This window comes from Pinus tabuliformis, chromosome 2_1 (genome assembly GCF_031772625.1).
Source record: "Pinus tabuliformis cultivar Carrire ecotype Pingquan chromosome 2_1, CPIR1, whole genome shotgun sequence".
In the NCBI taxonomy this organism is placed as follows: domain Eukaryota; kingdom Viridiplantae; phylum Streptophyta; class Pinopsida; order Pinales; family Pinaceae; genus Pinus; species Pinus tabuliformis.
In genome coordinates this window covers 430,845,856-430,862,514 of record NC_142299.1, presented here as the reverse complement: position 1 = coordinate 430,862,514, position 16,659 = coordinate 430,845,856, and the positions used below count along the sequence as shown (strand labels likewise).

The 16,659-nt window shown below is 40.4% G+C and overlaps 2 protein-coding genes across 2 annotated transcripts in view; one reads left to right on the top strand and one right to left on the bottom strand.

The window, feature by feature from the left end:
- LOC149200735 (rRNA-processing protein) overlaps window positions 1-7,814 on the bottom strand; it is a 62,457-nt gene extending 54,643 nt beyond the window's left edge. Inside the window, exons 1-2 of the mRNA XM_089402786.1 lie at window positions 7,475-7,814; window positions 5,305-5,423 (exon numbers count right to left, since the gene is read on the bottom strand). Of these exons, the coding sequence (XP_089258912.1) occupies window positions 5,305-5,423; window positions 7,475-7,637 (282 nt within the window). The 5' untranslated portion in view covers window positions 7,638-7,814. The remainder of the gene's footprint in view (window positions 1-5,304; window positions 5,424-7,474) is intronic.
- A 3,112-nt stretch (window positions 7,815-10,926) lies between these two features.
- Window positions 10,927-16,455, top strand: LOC149200734 (uncharacterized). Its single transcript, XM_089401046.1, has 4 exons — window positions 10,927-11,818; window positions 12,471-13,315; window positions 13,424-15,025; window positions 15,187-16,455. The coding sequence occupies exons 1-4, from the start codon at window positions 10,927-10,929 to the stop codon at window positions 16,453-16,455; spliced, it is 4,608 nt and encodes a 1,535-aa protein (XP_089257172.1).
- Window positions 16,456-16,659: the final 204 nt, after the last annotated feature.

Below are 16,659 nucleotides of genomic sequence, written 5' to 3'. Positions count from 1 at the left end.
GCAATTGGGTTCAAGATAAAATCCCCTTTTAAGTTGATTATTTAATGGTCGTGGATTAGGGCAAAAAGGTAAGACCCTATAAGTCAAATTAGTTTCTTGTCTAATCAAGACAAATATTAAAAGTTAAAACCAAGCCCTATTGAAAGGGATCCCTCCAAGGGGAAAGCCTTCAACCATTAGATCAACTATGGAATAATATAAAAACAAAACCCTTTTTGAGGAACTACTAGGGTATAGTACAACAAAGAAAATTAATGCTTACCTCACACGAAGAAGAGAGAAATGGGAATTTACCCTAGACATCTCTCTCTAAGTGACAAACTTGTCCTTCAATGGATTGATCTTTATAGCCTTGTAATAATCTTAAATTTACACAAAGTTTCCTTTATAAATATGTTGAATAGCTAAGAAGAAGAGAATTCAAAGTTGACACCAAAGCTTAAGGAAAATATTACATTTGGGCAAAAATCATCTCAATAATTCACAACGATCTGGGAGAATAGTGAGGGCTCTATTTATAGATGAAGCTCTCAACATCTCTCCCCCTTTCCACACCTTAGAAAATGTCTGAGAAAGCTCAAGAATGATTGACTTTTCATCCACAAAATGCTTGGATACTAAGTCATTACAAATGAATTGATTTTACAATGCTTAGAACCCCATCAAAAAGAGGTGATGTCCCCTTGGAAGAGGCTCAACTTACTTGAAAGGGAAACCAATTTGCACTAGTAGTTCAACGTTCCCCTCAAAAATAGCTTGAATTAACATGGAGTAAATGTAGGAACGCAAGGAAGGTTCAATGTCTCCCTTGAGATGCTTCGGCATGCATATATATGTATTGTAACATTGAAAGGAATATAATGAAAAATCAATCTGGTAGTCCCGATTTTGGGATCTAGGGGAAAATCTCTGTGTATATTTGTTTATTTTATGTTTTTAGAATTCGTATGCAGGTAATTTCTGTATGGGGTTAAAACCTACAATGAATAGACATGAACAAATAGGTTGGGCCAAGACAACCAACCCCCAACGCATGGGCAAATGAGAGCAAATAAATCAAGCTAGTAAATTGACACAAAATTTAATGGATGAACTAGTCAAGCTCAACAAATCAAGCGAGTCAATCAAACAATGCAATGGAAAAAATACAATTTTGGATTGGATAGATTTGAAGGCCTACCTAACTCAACTTATCAAGAGAAACCTTGCAACAATTGAGATAGAGTTTCCCAAGAAACTATGATGTGCATGTTTCATGCAAACTTGGGACACCATGAGGACAATATTTTGACTAACTAGATGTGCATTTTTGGTGTCGATAGACTTGGGGGCTTTCAAAAAGCATACATCTTCAATAAGCACTCCCCCCACCCTCCTGGTCCAACCACAAAATGGAATTTTACCAAAAACATCTTACCAAAAACCAATATACAAGACATACTAATTCCACCTCATCAATATCAATGTTGACAAAAATAGACAAAAGTGATAAGACCTCGTTCATGTACACATAGTCCACCACCTAGGCATATCAATGTGACTTAACTAGTCTCCATCACTTGCTTGGTCCAAACTCCATGATTGTGGTAGCATAGCAGTGTTGTTAGATGCAACATATTTTTGTGGTAGACTTAGATGGTTGTTGTAGAGTTGAACAAACAATGGTGACAATTTAACTTGTTATTTTGGGTAGCAAGTTAGAAGCCTTAGACATGTTTCTTAGAGATTTAGCCCCCTTTGGGAAAAGGGGCGGCAATCTAAAAGATGGCAATGAGAAGCTTACCCTAACTCATAGTGTAAGCCCATTTTCAATAAGCTTTATATCTACCTTTGCATACATATGGATATTATTAGTTGTTGTGTGACTTACCTTGAGACCTATGTTGCAGGAAACGTGGGGGGGGGCCCGTTTCCGGCTGGAAACTGGGACGAAACGCGGAAACGCGTTTGGTACGGCCAGGAAACGCGTTTCCGGCCGTACTGCCACGTTTCCCGAAACAGAAACGTGGCAGTACAGCCGGAAACACGTTTCCCAGCCGTACAGCCTGCGTTTCCCAATTGAATTGTGTTTTTTTTAAATTTTTTTTTTTCAAATTTGTTTTTTAATTTTCTAGATGTGTGTCTAAAGTTATAAAAGTGAATTTTTGCCCTAGTGTTGATATGCAGTTCATGGTAATGTTAAATTCTTAAAGTAAAAGTGATATTCTCCTTTATTTTTCATTTTCATCCTTTTACTTAAATTTTTAACATTACCATGAAATGACTCAGGATGTTTGAGAGTGGTTTCGCCCTCATTGGATTTCATATGGAGAAAGTAGAATTTTAGATCTCACTCAAAATCCAGCAGACTTATTTGTTTTTCAGGATTTCAGGATTGGGGGGATTGTAATGTTTCCATTGGATTTTATCATGTACTAGGGTATGGAACTTGTATTTAATCAAGAGAACCAAGCCCTCTATGCAGGGGAAACTCCCAATAATCAAGATCATGTAGGGTACTAGGGTATGAAACGTGTATTTAATCAAGAGCACTAAGGTCGTTCGACTATGTAGGAGGAGACTTCCAATACAACAGTGGTCCTTCTAAAGAATGGGATGTGGATGCAGAAAATCCTGATTTGGATCTCTCTCTTGCAGCTTTATAGTCTTTATTGTACTTGCAGCCTCATATATTAATATAAATAAAGGCTGATTTTGAGATTTGGATATCTAATAAAGGTTGCTTTTGGATATTCCGATATTTTTATTTTCATTATGTGATCATTCATGAGTAACTGTGATGTAAATTAAATCTTAATGTTTAAGTGTAATAAATTATAATGTATCATTTATGCTTTATGATTGCACACACACATATATATATAAATATTTTCTATATATACACACACACACATATATATATATATATATATATATTCGCGTTTCCCCGTTTCCAAAATTTGGGGAGGTCGCGTTTCGTATCGCTTCCCGTTTCGGAAACTCGTACCCGTTTCCCCGTTTCGTGCAACTTAGCTTGAGACACAATTTGTTGACCAATGTGCTTGAGCCTTGTCAAATTATGTTTTCATTGATCAATTGTTGTTGCCATTTGCATAAACAATGGCAGAGCTAGTTGCATGGCATGGTCTACCAGTACTAACCGGTTAGCTTCACTGCCTAGCTTAGACAACATGTGTTGCTATAGTCCCAACTCATCAAATACCTTTGCTCATCTATACAAAAACAACAAACTGAAGAGGTTCATCTTCGATATTTTTTAAAACTGTGCAAAAGCTTTATCAAAAAGACCAACAATTTTAAATGTTGTGGTTCATGGTCGAGGCCATAGGTTTTTGTGTTAGTTGAGAGAATCAAGACATAAATGAGCATGTGCTATATTATTTGAGTTCCCACATTGAAGCACCAATGCAAAACCTTGTAACAAGGGTGCATTATCAACAATGATCAACACCCCCCACCTCTCTTCCTCTTCGCGTGTACCACAGGCTTGCATCTTGCGAGAGGTTTTGGCATAGTGTTAACACAAGAGTCACTTCCCCATCTATCCATTTGTTCTATGTTTATGTGCATATTGTTGTTGTGTCCAGCCTCGGCTTGATCATGTAATGTTCCCGAGGGATTAATTGGCCCAAGGGACGAAGTAGCATATTGATCCCCATACGATATAGACCTCGATAAAGAGGAAAACCCCATATACCCAATGTTTGGGAAAGTTTTGAGGCATCTGGGGCAAAAAAGCCCAAAATTGGGGCTTGGTGTGAACTTTACTGAATTAATTAAGGAGAAAATACCCTCAAGGAAATCTATAAATACAAGAGGGTTGGGTTGATTTGGATCATCATTGGATTGGATCATTTATCTCTATTTCTTTTCTCCTTGGACTAGTTTCGGTGGAGATGATCCCGCCCTACCTAGTCACCCTCTTTCTCTTGTTCTGGGACAGGTTATTGGGACAATTCTGGTTTGAGGATTTGGTATCTCTGATTGTTCTGGCAAACAGAGAAATTCATCCTTCTGAAAGACAGTGAAATTCTGGGCAGGCCGAAGTTCAGGACGCAATTCTTCTAAGCCAATTCGGTGGCACAGAGCTGCATCTGCGGGCCACAGCCACAGGGACGCAGGGCAAAACAGATCTGAAGAAATTCGCAGAGATTTCCTGAGGCAAGTAACAAGTTTCTGTTGTGAAAGTCTGAGGCACAAGACAAGATTGAACTATCTGAAGCAGAGAACCGGGATACCTGAAGCTGCAAACATATACTATATTAGTATATCCAACAGAGTGAAGCTCCCGAGGCAACCGAAAAGTCATTGGAGATAAGCAAGCCGGATCCTCCGAGGCTAACCTTGTGCGAGGATTCTCTTAAGACCAGAACAGTGCCCCTCTTTAAAGCAACCCATGAGTTCTGTGCACAACAACATTCTTCTCTGCAGAAACAAAATTTTTTGGAGTAGTCTGGTTAGGGCAGATCAGAGTATCCTGAGATATTACAGGTTCTGAGTTGGCGTTTTGGAGGAGTTTCTGGGGTAATCAGAAGTCGGAATCACTGAACTCGACCTTGATCTGTCTGTAGAATATTTGGCTTAAGGGAAGTAGATCAAGTTACTCATCAGAACTCACATGTAAATACCATCTGTGCACTCCTTAGTCTGAGATTTTATCAGGTCATTGGTAGATAGGGTATAACTGTGCATTGGATTCCATCTGTTGGATCTGAAAGTTATTGTTAGTTGGTTGTACTACACACTGTTGAATGGATTGTTGCATTACATGTTGCTAAATGGGAGGTGATAACATTGTGGATCTTATGGCACTGTACTACTGAAAAATTGTTTATGTTAATATGGAATGAACAAAAAGAATTTTTTATTGAAAAAACCTAGTATCTGAAAGAAACCCTAGGGAAAAGATGTCCCTAGAATATTACAGATCAAGTTTTATGAGTTTAATTTGCACTACGATTTTATGGTTCTTGTGCAGGAAGATATGATGATTGAGTTGTGTCACTCAACTACTATGTTGAGGCCAATGCCACGCAATTTTGGAGTACTTCAACAAAAAAATGAAATGCTAAATAAGAATTCTAAGTGCATGACACTGGGAAATATCTACTCATTCATAGAAAAATGACAACATTTTCCCGTCACTTCCTATATCATTTTTCATCTCAAAATAATATAACAAGGGATGCAAAAAGCATTATAAGAATTAATTAATAAGTTAAAATAAAAGTGAAAATTTAGAAATGGAGTGTCACTAACCAAAAAAATAAAAACAATACTTGCAGTCAATCAAACAAAAATTACCTCAGAAGTAGTCATATCTATCTGAAGTTGATTATTATGTTCCTCATTCCCCAATCGCTTAACAAGTTTCCTATACTTCTTCACTTCTTTTGCATTTTTATAGTACTCTCTTTGTTTCCCTGGAAATTTTCAATTCAGAACATTCAGATCCAATAATACATTATCATGTGATTCAGACTCCAGAGTGAAAATATCCCCCAGGGAAATAAAATATATAACACAAGCCAAAAAGGAGACAAAAACTTTCTATTTTGTTTCATTATTTCTTTTATTAGACTCACGGTTAACCCGGGAGGTGGGGTTGGGTGGGGAAAGAAACATTCTGAAAGTTTGCCAATCCATAAGACTACTTTCAGCAAAATGCAAGCTTAATCAAAAGAATGAATTTAACAAACTCAAGCACAAAGAACCTCGGCTATCAATGTACCTAGGACAACAATTTATGAAGATTTGATATCATATAGTCACATGCCCAAGTTATATCCAAGTTTTCCACAGCTATCTTCAATTGGCATACTTGACAATTTTAGCATTTTAATAATAGCAAGGTAATCATTTATCTATCATATTCTTTACGTGGCAATATTGCTCTTGAGCAGCCCTATCAAGGAGTCAAATCAAACATTGATGTTTCTCATACTCTTGGCATTGCCACAGTTACAAGTTGCAACCTTCCATTTAACTCTAGTGGGGTTTTGTCCACCAAAGGTTGAAATCAAGACTAGTTTCTGATTCTTGATATTGAAACCATCAAGCATGTTGAAAATGAGCATCTCCAGAATAACTCGAGCATGCATACAGCATAGCACAATCTTATTTGACATTATCAAGAATGGAACAAAAGGAGAAGTCAAAAAATCTAGTACTGTAAGTTTAGTGGGAGAGAAATACCACTTAAATCCTTTTTCCAGTGCCACTGTTTATGATTTAACGGGTCAGTTTCTTTAACAGAGTCATTGGGCAATGGCCAACACTTGAAGACTGTGTGCCTTAAACACTATAACTTAAAATTAAAATGAAAATTTTAGATAATTTATTTTCTTTGATGATACTTTTCTGATGATGGTATCTAATTGAGACAAAAATAACCAAAACATCTCTGAAATCCTTGAGTGAATCTCCTCTGCAACTCTCAATATCGGTGGAACCTTTGGGAGAACAAAATTAAAAGGCGTTATGGAACCATTCTTTGGACATAAACTGTATTTTCAATTTTGCCATATTTATCTCCTGTAGTTTCTCCATTTTTTGAAAGGTGGTGACAACGTTGAAAAACATAACAGACCTAACAGATAGACAAAAGGCAACGGAATATCGAGATAATGTTAACTGTCCACCAGGTTACATTATCATTGTGGTCTTCCCCACCCGTTAGGTATGAGTTTCAAAAGGGATGAGACTGGGAGCATGTCCTAGGCGATTCTGCTGAAATAGACACTCCTCCAGAGTCAAACGATTGAGTGAGTGAGAGTGAGAGAGACGGACGCCCATTGCCATTAGGCATTAGTTTCAAGGGGATGAGGCCAGGAGCATGACTTAGGCAATTCTGTTGAAATAGCTACCCCTCGAGACTCGAACCTGGCAGTTAAGCCGAAGAAAATCAGCAGAGCATGTCTCAAAGCACTCCATATGTATAATTTACCAAAAAAAAAAAATCCCCACAATCATGAATGGGGTTCACACCCTGCTTCGGCATAGAGAGCTGATTGTGTGTATAAATTGGTCGAATTTGGCAGTCCCCACGTTAACGTGGGCTATACCGCCATAATACGAAGTTCGAGTTCCCAGCTCCCCATGCATCTAAAACAAGCATTTCCCCTTACCAAAAGCAATAATTGAGAACATGATCCGTTTGTTCACTAAAGGTTGATATTTAGGGTTAGACAGTGAACTGTAACAACATCAAAGCCCTAAGTCAACAAACTATCATAGTGGGTATTTATCATTTGGTATTATACTTTATTTACTTGTGTTTTGATAGAACCTGGAATCTGCCCTAAATCATGTACCCCATTGCGAATCACTGCATCTTTTCATCCATTTTACATATCCCTATTTACTTTGAAAATTATTGTATCGGTGTGTCTATTACCCAGCCGAAAATAACGAAATAGAATATGATCCGGCAAAAATGAAAAAAAACTGCTGAGAATAATGTGTGGGGACATACTTAATTCAGATGGGTTGAAAGCGGGTTTGGATTTGGCGTTGGCAAAAGCAGGTAGAGAGAGACCCTTTCCTCCGAGATGCTTGTGCTTGGCTTTGAAGGGTTTGCCTGTGGAACCGAGATCCTGTGGCTTTCCCCGGCCCTTGTAAGAGCCCTGGTTCTTCATTTCTGAATTCAAGACTGCACTGAATCGAATCCAATGGAAATCACAGAGTACGTGAAGTGTCCATAGAAAAGGTGGAAATCTTCTACAACATTAAATATGAAATGGTTAAGTGCGCAAATCTTTTGATCGTTCAAGCGGAGTGTTTGTTCAAGAATTTGAATTTGAATTTAAATATAGAACTTAACCAGTTACATAGTAGTCAGTACCTTATATGCTGTTTAGCTTAAATATATTTAAATTAAAAAGTAAAAGATTATGAAGATTTGGCAAATCGAATTTTTTATTTTTATAATTGTATTTCCAAAATCTAAAAAATATATTGGAAACCAGAAATAATTAATCATATAAAGTCAATATTTCTAATAATGTTTTATATTTTTTTTAAAATTCTAAATAAATATTTAGAAATATTATTTTATAATTTTAAAAAAATACTTTAGATTAATAAAAAAATGTTGCTATATTGTAATAGGGAATTTAATTTTTAAGAAATATCCATAAAATATTTTTAATAATAAAGTTGAAATTTATCTTTATATAATATTAAATATATATATATATATATATTAATTTTCAAATAAGAAATATGTTTTAAAATAAATATTTTGATATTTATTTAAATTATTGCATTAATCATTTAATTTTTTTTTAACACTTTACTCTTTATTAAAAATTTATTGAATTAAAAATTTTATAAATATTTTAAAATGTCAAAATTATTTATAATTTCACCAATTTATTGAAATTTTTATATTGGTATTCTTACTTAACCCATTCAACTTTATAATGCAAATTGTGCTCAAAACATATCATTTCAACCAATCGTTCAATTTAATGCATTAAGCATTTGCTCCAATAATTTGGTTTTCACTGTGAGTTGAATGGACATTATAGCGAGTCACAATGATCCTGGTTCTCTTTGATGCAGTAGTCATTATTTAATGCCCTGTCCATGATTTGTTTAATGTCTACGCCATATTTAATGTCCTTTCCATGATTTGTTTAATGTCTACCCCATAAATACTCATTCTATCTTCTCATGGTTCGTAATTGTTTGTCTTGTCTTCGGCTTTTTCTTGAGCTTTTCAGTAAAAAGGCATATTCGTACCACCCAATCAATATGGAAAAATTAATGCTACAAATAATGATCTAATGCCAGTATGTACAACTAAAGATTTTATGGTACAACAAATCACATATTCTGTGGTACAATGTAATCATTGTAAAATAAGAGGTGAACCAATCAAAATTGAAATAAATATATTAAAACATTATCAAAAAATAATAAAATTCAATTTCTAATGTTTAACTATGAATAAAAGTGCAAAATTTTTTGGTCAAAGCAAATTAATAGTAATAGTTGGTCAAATAGAAAATTGAACACAATATATACTGCCTGCAGCAAATATAATAGCTTGACCATACAACGCTGCATCATGAATTAGAAAGATTTGTTTTGACAAACCTAGGGCTCCTATCTCAACTAAAGAGAGTTGTTTAATTTGGTAGGGTATTATTTATCTATAATAATATAATATAGATATTAGAGATGTGAGTTAGAAGAGTTTAAAGGTATTGGAATATAGAAAATGTTTTTTCATAAAAATAGAGGATATGTATTGAAAAGGGTTTTAATAAAATATTTTTATTTATATTTAGATATTATAAGACAAGATCAACTATGTTAAATACATAATTTTTTAATTTTTAAAGATCCAATGAATTCTAAATATTTTGTAAATATTTAGAATAGAAAAATGTGAAGAGTTAGAATACCACTAGAAATGAACTTTTGGAAGATGAAACAAAAGGTGAGTTTTAGTTAATCAAATGGAATGAAGTTTTGGAATTATTCTTTTATCAAATGTTCAACAATAATATTGGACTTGGTCTTAACTTCATATTTGTTCCATTCTTTATTGCATTGTCTCTTTGTATTTCTCTCATATTCTCTATATATATAAATTAATAAATTTAAATTTAATAAATAAATAGTTGTCACGGTCATAAATAAATTTAATAAATTTAAATTTAAATTTACTTGCCTATTCCAACTCTGTATTCATATAAATTTAATAAATACGCGTTAAGTTTTCCTATGGATCTGGATATAGGGTATATTTGATATTTTGAAAAGTCATATCTTATATTTGTGATCCAACATTTTCCAAAACGACATTAAATATCTTATCTCGGATTTCAGTGTTGTTTTCAGCTTTTTCAGTAGAAAGGCATATTCGTGGAAAAATTAATGCTACAAATAGTGATTTAATGTTAGTATGTACAATGATGGTGTGAATAAGTAGCGCGTAGAGAAAAAAAAAAAAACGGGCTCTGCATCCTCAGCAATGAAACCCTACTGACAGGGGTTTGCAGGCCGTCCTACGGCCCTGTAAACCCCCCCACACCCGTACTCTCCCCCCGTTTTTTTTCTTTGGATCTCGAGCCGGCTTCTGTTTTTTCCCCGCAACCCGTGACTCCTTTTAACTTTATTACCTTTGCTCCCCCGTTTACTCCATTTTACCTCAGTTATTTTTCTCCTGGCTACCTGATCTCCATCGCATCGGAACGGAGCCTACCCACCTGATCGGCCGACAGCACATTGAAGGAGTCGTTTTCATTGCTAACGGAGAGAGTGACCTGTTGCAAAGAACATTCACCTGCACAGGCTCAACGGTTCCCCCCGCTGTCGGTGCTGACCCTAAGCGGTTACCAGGTTTCGAGGAGAGCACTATCGGGCGGTTACCTGTTTTCCGAGGAGGGCACTTTGCAGCTGTCGACATGGACTCAGAGGAAGTGGATTATTCGGAGTCCCCGCTGGCGGAAAGCTCCATCTGGCGCTCCACGTTTACTTCATCCGGGGGTCTGCACAGTGGGAATATGTCTGCTAGTTTTGAGCATTTCTCTCCCCCTACTGACCCGTCTCTCCCCACCTCACTCTTTCCAGGCGAGCCCTCCTCCTGGAACTCCTTCGCGGTCCCCTCTCCGGCTACTCTGGGTTTCCTGGCGGACTGCTTTCAATCCTCCCCGAACAGCATACCCCCCCATCAACCGGATTTACCCTCCCTTTCCCTTCCCCCCGTTATCCCTTCAGAGAACCCCTCTCATCCCGCGGCAAACCCTCCCCTCTCGGTATCAAACCCTCCCTCGATCCCTCCCGCTCCCTCTGGCAGCTATCACGCGGTCCCTCCTCTCCCTGAAGCCATCCCCACCCCCGGGACTAACCCTCTCCCCCCCCCTCCTGTTCCCCCCCCCTGCGGGCTCTCAGGCAACTGTCAACCCGGGCCGCATGTCCTCCCGCCCCGCCAAGAAGCAGCGCTGTTTTAAATCCACTGCGGAGGACGCTTTCCTGCGACTGGAAGAGGATATTCGGTGGGGGGACGCCATGGATCTGGCGGACTGCGTCCTTGTGGGTCGGATCAAGGGCAGACACACCTCGGCGGCAAAAATAAAGCAATGGGCGACTGAGATCTGGGGTCAATACCTCGCGGAGATTCCATCGGTCCAGACGTTTGTGCGAGGATGGTTCGCACTCAAATTTGCACGGGCGGACCACACGAGCTGGGTCCTTTCATCGTTTTGGCATTTTGAGAAAGCCCCGGTCCTTCTCAAGCGATGGACGCCCCTATTCGACCCGGAGACGGAGCTATTAGGCATTGGTCCAGTCTGGGTCAGACTACCGGGCTTGCCACTGCAGTACTGGTCTGAAGATATCTTCAAGAGAATTGGGAATGCGCTCGGCACTTTCATGGAATCCGATAAATCCTACATCTCGACGGGCGCGATGGCATATGCAAGAATCCTAGTGCATATGGATACCAGAGGGGGAGTGCCGGAAAATATCACCATACAATGGAAATCCACTTCAAGGAAGCAGAAGCTTGATTATGAGGGCATCCCCTATAGATGCAGAAGATGCCACCAGGTGGGTCATCTATATAAGGATTGCCCCCTCCTCCAGAAGACCCAGCAGACAGCTACAGGCCAGGACCTGCCCACCACAGAAGGACAGCCTGACCCCCCGGCAGCTATGGCACCAAGAACGGACCACATCATCACATCGGACACGGTGGAAGCGCCTCCAGCACCTCGTCGCAAGAAGCAAGTCACAAACTCGACTCGGCCTCCATCTCCTCCTCTGACGCGCTCCAAAGCCGCAAAGGGAGCTGTCTTCTCCTCGGGTACGTCCTCTATTTCGTCTACTTCTGCTTCTCTATTTGCATCTATGAGTTTATCTACCACTGGCATGCCACCCCCTATCAGGATTCCCCCTCCCTCATCCCCGTCTGCCCTTGACCTGGTAAAGGTTGCTTGCCCTCCCCAACCCCCTTCGCTTTATGTATCCTGCCCCATCCCGAGGCCATCCGGTCTTCCCATCTCCTCCTCGCTTCCCTCTTTCCCCCACCCCTCCTTTCCTTCGCCCTCCCCTTCTGTAAACTCTTCTCCGAGATATCCCACCCGCTCGACCACTAAGCTGAAAGTCTCGGACTCCATTGGGCTGTCGGTGGAGTCCCAAATCCTCTCGCCAAAGCAGGGGCGTGGTCGACCTTCCTCTATGTCAATAGCTCGAAAGCAAATGGAGGACGAGGTCCTCCTTGGCAGACAGCAGACACTTCACAGGGCCCTTAGAGCGCAGGACACCCTCCCCCCCCCCCCCCATGAAAATCTTGTCCTTCAACTGTAGAGGGTTGGCCAGCCCCGATAAAAAATCGGCCCTGAAGCGTCTCTTACTCTCAAACCCTGTGGACATCATCTTCTTACAAGAAACCTTATGTAAAGCAGACTCCGCAACCTCCATTCTTGGTTTATGGCTGCCTGGGTGGACTTTTACAGCCATCGATGTATCAGGCCGATCAGGAGGCATTGCTATTGGCTTTAAGAACAACTCCATTCATCTAAAGAACATCTGGGGTGGAGGGGGTTTTCTGGGGGCAGATATATATTCAAAAGACATGGAGGAAAATCTTAAAATTATAAATGTCTATGGACCCTGCCTAAACAGAGAGCTTTTCTGGCAAAAGCTCCTCCGCTCCCCGCTTCTCCAAGCTGAGAATATTATATTGGGGGGAGATTTAAATTTCTCTATAGGCTTCTCTGAATCATGGGGACATCTGGCACAAATCGACCCCCTCTCTGACTTCTTTGGACAACTGCTAGAAGATCATCATTGGATTGATCTCCCTTCTGCAAAAATCCAATACACATGGAAGAACAACAGAACAGGGGACCAAAGCCTAGCAAGAAGGCTGGATCGCTTCATCATTAAGGAAGGACTTTGCAACCAACACCCTAGATCTAGACAATGGGTGGGAAGTGGTGGGATCTCGGACCACAGGCCCATATACTTGGAAATGGGAGCAAGACAACAGACCCAAAAAGCCCCTTTCAAATTTAATGCAACTTGGCTCCGGGATCCCACTTACATCAAACTGATAACGGACTTCTGGAAGGCACATCCGATTCCTGAAGATGTGGACCCATCCACTGGCTTTGTCAGGAACCTCTCCGAGATCAAAGTGATTACAAGAAAATGGGCAAAATTGAAGAGAAAACAGGATGATCAAACAATATCTTTGGCGGAACAAGCTATTGAGGCCCTTGAATCCCACTCAGATGGAACATTTTTATCCCCAGATCAGAAATCCATGTATGAAGACCTCATCAAAAGGAGGACTCAGGTTCTCAGAGACAGGGAGGACTCCTGGAGACTAAGAAGCAGAGCCATTTGGCTCAAGGAGGGGGATGAGAACACAAAATTTTTCCACCGGTTTGCAAATGGGCGGAAGGCGATCAACACTATCTGGGAGCTACAAGATGATCAAGGACATCCGGTTAGCAGCCCTGGAGAACTTGCTTATCTAGCCTCTTCGCACTTCAGAAACATATACAAGGCCCCGGGACAAGCAAGTCTGTTAGAAATCATGAGAGTGGCAGAACTATTCCCTAGATTCGTGGATGAGGAAGATGCAGAGGAGCTCACTAAAGATATTACATTGGAGGAATTGGAAACCACCATCAAAGGCTTCCAAAAGGACAAGAGCCCGGGACCAGATGGCTGGACCATTGAGTTCTATTTAGCTTTTTTCGAGCTGCTAGGACAAGACATTCTCAAAGCTATCAATCACTGCAGCCAAAATGGATCTATCCCCTCGAGCATCAAAGCCACCTTCATTGCCCTCATCCCCAAATCTGATAAGCCTGTGTCTTTTAATGAATTTAGGCCTATCTCGCTCTGCAACTGTCTCTATAAGATATTGGCCAAAATCCTAGCAAACAGGATCAAGCCCATTCTCTCGGCCAATATTTCCTCTGAACAATTCGCTTTCCTCCACCGGCGACAGATCCATGAAGCTATTGGTACTGCTCAAGAGCTTCTTCACTCTATGCAAAGCAAAAATCTGAAAGGAATGATCCTCAAGGTGGACCTCTCAAAAGCTTTCGATAGGGTAAATTTGCTATACATCAGAATGCTCCTCACCCATTTGGGTTTCCCCTTCCTCTTCATTAAAAGAATCATGAGCTGTATCTCTGATGTTCCGTTCAGCGTCCTCCTTAATGGCTCCCCCACCCCCTTCTTCACTGCCGAAAGGGGCCTCAGGCAAGGCTGCCCACTATCCCCCCTCCTGTTTCTTCTCATTATGGAAGGGCTAAGCAGATTGATTGCATCTGAACACAGAAGAGGACGAATAAAAGGGATTAAAATCACGGACAACTGCTCCCTTACACATCTACTGTTTGTGGATGATGTACTGATCTTCTTAAATGGAAGCATGGCTGACTCATCTGCATTACAACATGTTTTTGATCTCTTCCAGAAAGCAACAGGGATGGTTATAAATGTACAAAAATCTACCATAACAGCGATTGGTTGCACTCCACAAGAAGTCATCTACACAAAAAATCGCTTCCCTTTTCATATTCACCCTATGGAGGAAGGGCTGAAGTATCTGGGGTTCAGGGTGAAACATGGAGGATACAAAATAGCTGATTGGATATGGTTAATCACTAAAGTGGAGAAAAGGATTAATGTCTGGTATAATAGATATCTCACAAGGGCAGGAAGACTCACTCTTATAAAAGCAGTGCTGGAAGCTACGCCGGTGTACTGGATGTCTCTGGCTTGGATACCAAGAGGGATCTTAACCAGGCTTCAAAAAATATGCTGCAGATTCTTATGGAAGGGGACTAAACAGGGAAATCTCTTCGCCTGGGTAAAATGGGACACCATAGCTAGACCTAAAAAATGGGGAGGCTGGGGAATAAAGAGATTAGACTTATTTGCAAATGCCCTGGCAGCAAAATTGGGATGGCAACTCCTCACATCACATAGTCTCTGGAAGAAAGTAGTTGTGGAAAAATACATTGCCCCGGAAAGCATATACAGCTGGGTTTGCAGGGATCATAGGGGAAGTGGAAGACATTCAATCATATGGAAAACAGTCCTTAATTCTCTTCCCCTAATTCGGGAGGGACTCACATGGAGAATTAAACAGGGAAACTCTGTTCGTATAGGTATTGATCCCTGGATTGGATGTGGAAACATGCATAGACTATCTGGGCAGCACCTAACACATCTACGGATCAGGGCGCCACGCATATTGCTCACATAGCAGACCAAGAAAACTCCAATTTTCTCCATCAGGCTTGGAGGACATCACAAGACCTTCGTATTCCGGAACAATGGAGACAAGAATGGGAGTCATATACGGAGGCCCTCTCACAGGCACACATCAGAATATCGGAGGAGGAGGACGAGATTGTCTGGGCTCTAGCTAAAAATGGTTCATACACCCCAAAGGAGGGATATCTGCAGCTCATGCAAACATTTCAGCCAGACAATACACAGCATTGGTGGAGAGCAATTTGGCATCTAAAAGCAGCCCCCAGAACGCGACTTCTCATGTGGGCTATACTATTCAACAAAATTCCTACTGGGGCAAACTTGAAAAAACGATCCTTCTATGGACCATTCTGGTGCCATTTATGCAGAAGGAATGATGAAGATACTGAACACCTCTTCCTTTCCTGTCTGGTTGTCCAAGAACAATGGTCTTTTCTCTCTTCACGCTCCCCCTCCCTCCAACAATGGCATGGCCTATCCATCTTCGAGGCCTGGAAAAACTGGCAGGAACAGCACTCTGGGAAAGACAAGAATATCCCCCTCCTCATGTGCTGGTCCATCTGGATAGCAAGGAACCGTGCAATTTTTGACCAAAAACCTCCACACTGGCCTGTCATTATTGCCCACATATTTGCAGACCTTGCTCTCATTCCTGATGATCCTCCACCTGCCCCCCCTAGGACCATAACCCCAGAACTCATAGACAAATCCATCCCCTGGGCTTATTTTGATGGCTCAGCCCAAGAGGAAGGCTGTGGGGGGGGAGCCCTCCTCTACTTGAGAGAAAATCACTATTTCATGCTCCAAATTCACCTGGGAAGAGGCACAAACAACTTTGCTGAGCTCACCACTGCAAAACACCTCATTTCTTTTGCACATGAGAAAGGCTGCACAAAACTACAATTGTTTGGAGATTCAAAGATTGTCTGCAATTGGCTCACCAGAAAATCAACTTGTACTGCTTTCTCTTTGAGACACATACTGGATGAAGCACTCAGACTAACAGATGCTTTTGAAAAATTTGACTGTCGCCATATTTACAGGGAGCGCAACGCTCGGGCGGACTACCTATCCAAGCAAGCAGCGCAGAGGCAAGAAGCGGACTGGCTAATACAAGAAGATCTGGATGGAACCTTCTTTCAGCACTATCACAGACCCTTTGATGACTATCAGGCTCAAAGGGACACTCATAACTAAAAGGGGTCCCAACATGCACAAAATGCTGTTTTATTTACATGTTTTTATATATAAATTGTTATAATGATTAGTATCGACTATGGCAGACAATCATAGTTATTTTTATTTTTTGATTTTTTGGGCAGCAAACTACAGCTGCGCAGCAATGAAGTAACAATAGAAAACATATCCTGTATATGTTTCTTTTCTCAGCTGGTCTCTTGG

Bases quoted from the DNA above. Each gene is read 5' to 3' on its own strand.
- LOC149200734 (XM_089401046.1), top strand. From the start codon at position 10,927: ATGTCCTCCCGCCCCGCCAAGAAGCAGCGCTGTTTTAAATCCACTGCG. The intron at 11,819-12,470 runs GTACGTCCTCTA...GGACTTTTACAG, and splicing joins GGGAGCTGTCTTCTCCTCGG to CCATCGATGTATCAGGCCGA. The intron at 13,316-13,423 runs GTTCTCAGAGAC...AATGGGCGGAAG, and splicing joins TCATCAAAAGGAGGACTCAG to GCGATCAACACTATCTGGGA.